The sequence below is a fragment of the Ascaphus truei genome, chromosome 2 (assembly GCF_040206685.1).
Source record: "Ascaphus truei isolate aAscTru1 chromosome 2, aAscTru1.hap1, whole genome shotgun sequence".
Classification (NCBI taxonomy): domain Eukaryota; kingdom Metazoa; phylum Chordata; class Amphibia; order Anura; family Ascaphidae; genus Ascaphus; species Ascaphus truei.
This window is the reverse complement of record NC_134484.1, coordinates 151,144,945-151,155,802: the sequence shown is the minus strand read 5'-3', so window position 1 is coordinate 151,155,802 and position 10,858 is coordinate 151,144,945. Positions and strand designations below refer to the sequence as shown.

General features: G+C 37.8%; 1 protein-coding gene across 3 annotated transcripts in view; it reads right to left on the bottom strand.

Moving 5' to 3' along the window:
- Positions 1-9,024: 9,024 nt before the first annotated feature.
- LOC142486926 (cadherin-7) overlaps positions 9,025-10,858 on the bottom strand; it is a 330,169-nt gene continuing 328,335 nt past the window's right edge. For all 3 annotated transcript variants that reach the window (XM_075585430.1, XM_075585432.1, XM_075585431.1), the window contains one exon: positions 9,025-9,878. In XM_075585430.1, coding sequence (XP_075441545.1) covers positions 9,385-9,878 — 494 coding nt within the window. In that variant the 3' untranslated portion in view covers positions 9,025-9,384. The remainder of the gene's footprint in view (positions 9,879-10,858) is intronic.

Here is a 10,858-nt window from a genome sequence, read left to right as displayed (position 1 = left end):
CATTTCTTTATTTAACTTACCATTACTTGCCCCCACCGACTCCCGTTGATCAGCTTACTCACGAACCAATCCACGACACCATCCACGACACCATCCATGACACAATCCAGGAACAAATCCACGAACCAAACCAGGAACCAATCCAAGAACAAGTGCAGGAACCAATCCAGGAACCAAGCCACGAAGAAATCCACGAAACAATCCACGACACGATCCAGGAACAGGAAACCATAAAAGAAAAAAACATAACAAATTAAACATTAAAATAATAAAACATGACAATCAAGGGTTGTACTAGTTTTATTCTTAGTGAATCTGTATTAAAATACCTTGTTCCGGGGTCTTCTTGACGTCCGGTGCCACGCCCTGGTCTTCAATCTTCAGGAGGAGGTCCGTCCTCCTCGGCGTCTGCCTTCAAAATGAGACGACATAGGCTTTTAAAGGCCTATGACGTCACATTTGTCGTCATATGGTTCCCACGGCCCTGATTGGGCCGTGAAAACCATGTGTTTTGGCCGATGTGAAAAAATTTGATGACGTCACTTAAAGGCAATGCCAGCACAGCCAATCAGAATGGCTTTGCTGCTATTGCCTTTAAGAAAACGTCATGAAATGACACATGGCCGGACTCACATGGTAAGCCAGCCAATCAGAGCGTGGGAACTCCATCCCTACTCTGATTGGTTCAAGATTGGTTCACATCGGCCAAAACACATGGTTTTCACGGCCCAATCAGGGCCGTGGGAACCATATGACGACAAATGTGACGTCATAGGCCTTTAAAAGCCTATGTCGTCTCATTTTGAAGGCAGACGCCGAGGAGGACGGACCTCCTCCTGAAGATTGAAGATCAGGGCGTGGCACCGGACGTCAAGAAGACCCCGGAACAAGGTATTTTAATACAGATTCACTAAGAATAAAACTAGTACAACCCTTGATTGTCATGTTTTATTATTTTAATGTTTAATTTGTTATGTTTTTTTCTTTTATGGTTTCCTGTTCCTGGATCGTGTCGTGGATTGTTTCGTGGATTTCTTCGTGGCTTGGTTCCTGGATTGGTTCCTGCACTTGTTCTTGGATTGGTTCCTGGTTTGGTTCGTGGATTTGTTCCTGGATTGTGTCGTGGATGGTGTCGTGGATGGTGTCGTGGATTGGTTCGTGAGTAAGCTGATCAACGGGAGTCGGTGGGGGCAAGTAATGGTAAGTTAAATAAAGAAATGTTCTTAATGTAACTGTTTTTTTTGTTGCTTTTTCATGTTTTCATTTTTTATAATGCATATCATTTCTTCCCACTGTTTGTATGTCTGTATGTATGTGTACAGATATATATACAGGGTAAGAAATGATAGTGTTGTTAAAGCTTCTTATTCTGTATTGTTAATCATTGTGGCTATGCATTGATGTGTGCTAAATGTATTTTATTTTTAGACAGATGTAAGTTTTGGGCTTCCAGGCCGTACAGTAGGATATGGAAAGCCTTGCTTTAGTATATTGTAATTGTTGGTGTACTTTTTTCTATGTTTTGAAGTTGTTCTCTGTTAGGATAGCTTTAGTTCATTGTGTAATTGGTATGGATGGTATTTTAATTGTTTAGGGATGTAAGTGATGTGTGGTAATTCATTGATGGTGAGTTTATTGGATTAAATAATATACTTCTTGTGATGTATGGCGATTTGAGTGGGATTATTGTATTGTTAACATTGATTTGCAGCGTGTACATGCAGTTTACATGTTATGCTACATGTATACACTGTAAATGCAATGTTTTATGAGGCATGTGAGCCTACAGATTGAATGATTAAATGGAATTTGGTTAGGCAATGGGTATTTATTTCACTGAGGATGTTATGCATAACTGTTGTAGGCATTGCAGGATGGCTTCACCCCTTAATTACCTTTCAGGTTAGTACCCGATAAGGTGATTAAGGGGTTCAGTGTTATGGTAATGATATTCAAATGTTGTGGCTATTTATAATGTTGGCAACGGACCCCAAGGATGATGCTGGCGACGGAGACTTCTTATTGATGAGGTTAGTACAATTTTCTTTACATTTTAACGGTATTGAATGTGTTTAATAATGGCCAAATAATGTATTATCCCTATGTGGATAATAATTATTTGGCACATTATTGTACTGTATGTGCTGGGGGAGGGGGTATTAGGCCCAAGGGTATTTGGTAGGACTCCCCTGTGGGTATTGGGTGAGGGTGGTTGGGGGGATTTGTGGGGGAGGGTATGTGGGTGATGGTGGCTTAACCCCTTAATAACTGTAGCTGTTAAAAACCGCTATGGTGATTAAGGGGTTAGGGGACATTAATTTGGATGTTGTAATTCTTGTGTTTGTTTTGCAGAAGCGGATGGGGCATGGGCAGGATGAAGATGAGGATGGCCTTCATCGTGGCAGTGGGACATGGGTGAGTGCTATATGTATTTAATGTCTTTATTGTTGTGTATGTATTTTAAATGGACAACTGCACTATTATCCATTTGTGGATAATAGTCATTCTGCCCATTACTATACTGTATGTTAGGGGGGTATAGGTGTTGTTGGGTATATATATATATATATATATATATATATATATATATATATATATATATAATTATTTAATTATTTATTTATTTCGTTATTGTGGGGCTGGGTGTGTTTTTTTATTATTGTGGGTAGTGGGGGTGGGTGAAGGGGGCATTAGCCCCAACGGTGGTTGTTTAGGGCTTGCGGGTGGGTAGCGGGAGGCCTTAACCCCTTCAGGACCGTAGCGGTATTAACCGCTACGGTCGTGAAGGGGTTAAGTGCCCCCGCATCCCCCCCGCAAGTCCTAAACTCACACCCAGGGCCAAATACCCCCCTCACCCATCCCCGCTACCCACAATAACGCTGGCACGGTGGGTTAACCCCTTCATTGCCTTAGCAGTTAGCCGCTAAGGTAATGAAGTGGCTTTTAAATGCCTTTTTCCTGCCTCGGATGCATGCCGGGGGGCTCCGGTGCGGGTATCAGCTCCGGAGACCCCCAGCATCAATCACAGGCAGGAAAAATGGCTGATTTTTCCTAAGTGTCGCCCTTGCTGATACTTCTCCTTCAGCAAGTTGCCAACTTTAGTTGGCGGGCTGGATTGGCCATAAAATCTCCAATCTGGCCTGCCGATCAGCACCGAAAAGCTGATCGGGGCTTACTGAATTCAGGCGGGAAAAAAAGTCCCGATAAGTGGCTTATCGGCAGCCGGGTGGCGAAAAAATTTTTTTCGGAAGAAAAGTTGCCGATAATTCCCACTTATCGGGGCTTACTGAATCAGGAGGGCAAAAAACGGCTATAAAATGCCGAAAAAGCCTTATCGGGGCTTACTGCATGAGGCCCTTAGAATACTATGTTTCGATAGCTACCCAACAATATTGACTTGGATCAGTGTTCCAGACAACTACTTGCCGGAGCTGGGTGGCCTGATAATATCTCACCGGTTCTGGGACCCCCAGCCCACCTCTAGCCCTGAAAAACAACATTACTGACCTAGCTACCCTAGGTCTTTTCCCTTGCCAGATGAATTGGGAAAATTTATTTTGGAGAGACTTTAATTCACCTGCTGGGATACGGACCAGAAGGGTTTGGAAAAAATATAATAGTAATTTTGTAATCAGTTATTCAACTAAACCAGGAGATCTGGTGTTTATTCCAAGTCAGCAAGTCTTTTTGTTTTTTGTCAAATAGGAGGGGATAATTACAGAGGTAGACTCTGTCATAATATCTAGCATTATGGAAGCCTAATTACTTAAGGTATGAGTCTCACCATCTATAATGAAAATGTAATTATAAGAGTTTGATGTCATAATCCAGAAGGGACAGGATCAGTGCCTCCTATTTATTATGATTAATCTTATAGCCGGAGATCAAACCAAATTATGTGTGAGATAATTGCAGATTCGGTAATGAGGTCAATGGCTTAGATAGAATTAGAGTAATATCGTCAGCAAAGTGTGATATTTTATACATTTGATAGCCTATTCGGGTTGGATCTAATATTTGAGGCTAATGGTTCTATTGACAGGGCGAAAGGCAGGGGGGAACAGGGCATCCCTGCCTTGTTCCATATCTAATTTTTATGGTTTCTGAATTGTTCCCTTGAAGTTTTACCATGGCCAAAGAAGATTTATAAAGAGCTCTGACAACTTAGAGAAATGCCAAACACTTGCATGGTTTTGTCCAGAAGGACCCAGTTAATTCTGACAAAATTCTTCTCTGCATCCAGGCTCAACAGGATCGCTTTAGTGTTAGTGGAATGGACATGCTCAATTATATGTATTATCTTCCTTTTGTTGTTTGACTCCCGTTTCCCATTGATAAATTCAACCTCATCAATCTTGGTATGATTGGATTCTCTCTGTTAGCCAAAATCTTGCTATAGATTTTGATGTCCGAATTAAGGAGGGAGATAGGACAGTAACTGCCACAATGAAGGGAGTCTCGGTCTGTCTTATGAATGATTGCCAGATTTGCTTTGCCATTGTAACTGGAATTTCTTTACCATCCAGAAAAATTATTGAACATTTCTTATAATAAATATGTGATAAACCATCGGATCCTTGGGATTTGGCAGATGTGAGAGCCTTAACTACCTTTGTTAGATCTAGTTTTGTAATTAAACCATTTAAAATAATGCTGTTTACTTAGTGTTTTGCTGAGATACTCGGGGCTTTACATATGACAAGAGATATGCAAAAAAACTAATGCTAAGGCCGAATAATTGACTTTCGCAGCATGCAAATATTTAGCTAAATCAACAATATTCACCAAAATTTGTCACACACATATTAACCATTTGGGTGGCCCAGAACGCAGCCACTACGTCATAGTGTCTGGCACTCCAGAGGCTCCATGATGTAGTGACAATATGATGTCCTAGTGACGATAAAGTGTAGCCGGTCTGCATAATAAAGGTTAAGCCTGGCTGGTTGCCCCTCAAAACCGTGGGTACCTTGCAGCCAGGGGCCATGTTAGGTAAACTGTAAAAATTAAAGTGTACCCTGCTTTTCCACTTTACATGTTACCCTTGCCCAAGATTCCTGAAACTTCAGGATTGTACGTTTTAGGTGGGATATTTTGGGTGGAAATGTAACTATTTTTTTAGCTGGAGTTTGGGGGCTAAAGTTACTGGTAGTCCACTTATTCTCCCTGGTGAACAGGCATGATTTGCCGGTACGCGGGTTGAATTACACGGGGGCTACCCAGTGTCCCCAAGACTCCTGGTTTCCAAGCCCAGATATCCCAGACCCATTTCCCTCAAAGGTACGGGTCGTCCCGAGTCATATTCAGTATTCAAACATATTTTATTGTGCTTGGTGCATTTTCTATAAATGTTTATGCAGTCAGCCCGGGCACCCACATAGGTGCCGGAATGTCTGGATCGACATCGGAGTTCAAAGGAGGGAGGATGTAACAAAACCATTTGGTGGGTGAGGAAGGACAAGATGCCAGGTCCGCAGAGCAAAGGGCACCCTGTGGGGATACCTTTTGAGTCTGCAAGACTTTGCGGAGCCTGCCCAGTGCATGGCAATTGGTTAGCTATGGGAAGATGGCGCTAGTAGGCATGTTTCCGATTGGCTAATCCGTGGTTTCCTGCCCACCCGGCTTTTCAAGCTGGCTTGGCATTCCCCCTCCTCTGACGTCAGCACAGAGATGAGCCCCAATTTCTATTGGCTAGTAGGAGGTAATTCCCACCCTATGATTGGTCACTCCTCCTTCCTCTATGCTGAATATAGAACAGCGGAAGGTATCTAAGGAGTTGACCGAGTCAGTGAACCAGACAATCTTGTGGCTTGAGTCGATGAAGCACGGGCGGGCTTTTCAAAGATGCTCTGTTACGAATAGCAGAGCAACTGGCTTCATTTTTGGAGCTAAGAAAGCCTGCCCTGCAGAGACTAAGTCAGACGTGAGGTTCAAGTTCTCATTTTAGAACGTAGCGGTCGCAGCTAGGTTTTTTACCGAAAAGAGGACCAGGAAGCCCGGTGGATATCCCGGTCAGGGTAAGCCTTCCGAAGCAGGCGCCCTGCACCTATTTGAGCCTAGTTTTCACCCCCAGACCTCCAGTAAGTGTATTTCATCTGTATTTTGTGAATTCATTGTATGTACGCAGTTTTACCCAAATAAACTTCATTTTATTCCACTACCTTGTTTTGTCTAGTGAATGATCCAGGTTAAAAGGTGTTAAATGTCTTAGTCTCCCGAGACAGCCCTTAGAGATCTAATTTTCTAGGGAAGATCACGCCCTGCTCTCCTATTTAGCACAGGATACAATCCGTAGTGCAGGAAAATGAAAGAGAAAAACTCCTCCTCTTCTGTTTCCGAGTTAAGGGACACTTCAATCATGTGACCACGCTGGTGCGGCAGCCACTCCAGTGTCCAAAGGGTTAAAAATGTATTTCTCCCTTTCTCTTTATTTTTCTCTCTCTAATGCTATATCACTCCCGAAAACTAAAATCCCTATACAAGAGATATTGCAAACTCCACTTTAACAAAATCTTTTGCTAAAATTTTAAAAATATCATACTTTATTTGCAAACGTAACTCCAACAGACTTACCCTTTTTTATTATGGACATGTCAGTTACTAGCTGAACTGCATACAGAAAGCCAGTTAGAGGAGAACTTACCATGGGTGGTAATGCTGCAGGTACAGCAATTTTATGAATATACTTATTGATCTGGTAGTATTGAAAGTAAATGTAAAAAGGGTGCCCATGAATAACACTTGTAGGCTATTAAATAAAGATACAACAAAGGGATAGGGAGTGATCACAGAACCATACTAATTGAATAAAGTGATCAAATACATCAATGTGGTAATCAAATAATGGGTGCAAACTGTGAACTGAAAAGTGAATCAGAAAAGGTGAAGGGAAACACAAAATGGATGTGCCCCCTAAAATAATTCACTTAAATGTGTGCATTTAAGTGAATTCTTTTAGGGGGCACATCCATTTTGTGTTTCCCTTCACCTTTTCTGATCCTATTAAATAAAGATGACATAACCAAAAGAGCATGTGAATGGTGCATTAGTTTTTATGCTTTGTAAAATGTTCATTCAATAAACAGTTGTTAGTTGTTTTATTGTTAACTAACATGACAAATGCCTTATTTCTGCAATAACTACAATTTGTCCATAAACCAAATGTGTTGTGTATAATTTAATGATGTAATGGAAGTAATACAATTAAAATGAGGTAAGAGTATTATCCCCTTCTATAAATCTTTTGTTCTGATATTTTACACAGTCCAAAAAATAAAAAATAAAATTATCTTGCTTTGTTTTTAAATCATATTCATGTCACTATTGATTGATGTGTGGTACTTCCAAGCCTTTGAACATTTAGGAATTAACACCTACGTTATTCAATTGCACACACGAGAATTTTTCATTTTTTTTATTGAAACCCTTACATGGCACTGAATGTCATATGAGCAATACAACTCAGCTAATTTATAAAAGTTTTATTATTCCATATAACTAGAAGCATGAAACAATGATTGTCTACAAAACATTACCCAAATTAGAGACTGAAGTTCTTATAATTTAATTTATTTGTTCATGAAGCTGAAGGCCACTTTTACAAAGGGGTTTATAATACTAGCTTACATTTTACAGATGTTTAAGATTACGATTTAAACCCTTATAATTAAATGATTCTACAAGGGTTAACTGTGAGTAGCAACACTACAAAAACATACTCAAAGTCAGTAATAATATTTAAAAACATAAGCAACAAACTAACAAAATTGCTAAATTCTTAAAGAAAATTAGTAATTTCATTAATATACAGCATGTGTATTATACTAGTATGAAAACACGAGGATGATATTATAAATATCTGAGTCATATAAAAGTTCTTGAATTTAAAAAAATGTATTTTAGAAGTGTTCAGTACTTTGTAATTGGCAATCTTAAACAAGTATATAAAGTATGTTATTAGAAATCAACATGTGTTAAGGGGCAAAAATAGGTTTTGGAGTCAATAGCATAACATGACCTTAAATAATGCAAAATAGTCTTCACTGTATCACTGACAGCACAAAAAAAGCCAAATATTTAGTGTTAGTAACATATGCACTGTAACATAAGACCTTCAGATTGGATTTCACCAAAAAAGCATCCTCATTAGATTTTTTTTAAAACATTTGTGTACAAATATTTTATTCAAATGTCTCATACATTTTAATGGTTCTAAATCAAATGTCCTTGTAACTGTGCTCCTTTCTTTACGAATGGCATCCAATTGCTATACTGTAATTTCTCAATTTCCGTGGTTCATTTCCTTTATGTAGCAGTCTAGATGAAATCAGAATGTTCTTCTAGTGAGTTTTGTACTGAAAGGCAGCCTAATGCACCTGAATTGAGAGGAGACTGGAGCTCCAAAATATTATAATGTAATACTATGTACCAAGTAAAAAGGTAAAATCTCATATACAAATCAGGAGAGAAAAAGAAAAGAAATTGCAACTCTTATTTACCTACATAGGCAGCAGCACAATAATTTTAGTATCAGTAATTGCTTTGGGTCTTCCTTATATACTCCCTGTAAATAAAGCAATCATAACATTTGTAATTATACTATACCGCTTCTTAAGTAAGCCTAATGTAGGCATTTAAAAAAGCTTTTTTTTTTAAATCTCTAAAATCAAAATATTTACTGCAATCAATAAGTCAATGTCAATGCACTGAATTCTATTCTGTAAATTAAACATGAATGATAAGTATATACTGTGTGTGTGTGTGTATATATATATATATATATATATACATATATTTATATATATATATATATATATATATATACATACATACATACATACATACATACATATATATATATATATATATAAATACATATATTTTTATATATATATATACATACATACATACATATATATATATACATACATACATACATACATACATACATACATACATACATACATACATACATACATACATACATACATACATACATATATATATATATATATATATATAGAAATTAATGCATGATTTGAGAAAAATAATTGCTTGGTATTTTGCAAGGGTATCTAAAGGGTGTTATTGCTCATTAAGTTTACAGTTTGTAATTAGTGTTACAGATTTCTTCTTATGTTTGGATATTAGTTGCCTCTATATGTATAAATAATATGTTGCTACAGTATCTATTCACATGAGGTTGAGAATCTCATTTTATTAAAAAGATAAGATGCTCTGAATCTCTGATCAGTGCAGACCATAGGACAAGTCTAACAAAGATACGTTCCACAAAAGTAAAAACCTAAAAGGTTAAAATGGACACAAATGTACATTTTTAGTAGTCATTATTGAGTTTTCTTCAGTGCATTATGTGTTCCAGTGCTATGAATACAAATGGTCCTCACCACTCCCATACATGTCTGCAAGTCTTTTGAAACGAGGGCCCCAGTCACTGAGGTAATCATAATTCTGTTCAGAGTTTGAGCTGATTGATTCTAGTGAACTAAGTGACTCTGCAACTGAGCCATTTCCCTCAAATGCATATGTCTGTAAGGAGTCATATGGAGGAGCGCATGGATCTACATCAGCTTCTTTTAGTCGTTCCCAGATGAACTCCCTGAAGATGACATTGTCTGGGGCACTTTTAAAGGATGGCCGGCTCAATAATTGAATTTCTGGAGTCACATCTCTTCTAGTTTTGTTGTCTCGAATGATGTTGAGATTTCTTAAAGCAGCCATATCAAATGCTTCTGTGTCTTCTTCACCACCACCCTCATCATCATATCTGACAATATTTTCTCTTATATCTCTTTCTTCATCAAAAATGAAAGGTTCTTTTTTTCGTCTTCTCATTGTTACAATAAGAAGCACAAGCACTGAAATATAAAACCAGCAATAAATTTCGTATATCTATTGAATTGATCAATGTATTTAATGGCTAACTTTTTAAATCTACTACTTATTGTTATAACGATATTGTGCATAATTTTAGTTGAACCTTCACTAACTAACTAACAATTCTGGCACACATGAACTGACACAATACACACAGTAAATGTTATATGTCAAAATCTTTCAGCTGTAAAACTGGAGCAACAAATAGCATCAAATGTATCAAATAAAAAACATTTATTGCTTCCTATAGGATTTTATATATACTAATGCTGGCACTATTTCTGCCCTACCTTTGCAGCCAGGAGACTGGTATGCACCAATATTGCTTTGAAAAATCACTTCTCAATGACCAAGATAATTTCTGTGAATTGCATGTAGTAGAAGAAACTACTGATAGTAATTTGTTACTGACTCATTTGTACCTCTGCTATAAAAATAACCAAGTACTGTACCAACCAAACCAAACTCAGACTCTATTCTTAAAAGAAAAATCTAAAATTGGTTTAATAACAATTATGTTAGGTTTCTTGCGCAATCTTTTTTGCAGATCAACACCAGTGGTAGTCGTTGTTTGCACAATTAAAATAGATCCTTGCACATTTTAAGATACATGTGTCAAATTTGTCCTGCTTTCTTCATGCATACTCTTTGGAATGATTTATTTTAGCTTCCTGACTGAGCCTATGGGAAAAACCTTTAAAAGTCGGGCTCTATCTTCATAATATGGTGAAACACATTTTTCCCTGCAGTTTCCTTTGACACATGACAAGCAATAAATTGCTTGTCATGTAGTAGCTACTAGGCTTTCCTCGTATGATCCATCTATTAGCAGATGCCTTTCAAACATAAAATATTGCTAAATCATCCTGAATGCTTGCTTGAAATATAATGTACACAGTACTTCACTTTAAATTAAACAGAGGAGACAGTGGTTTCAGGCATATTAAGAATTTTTTTTTAG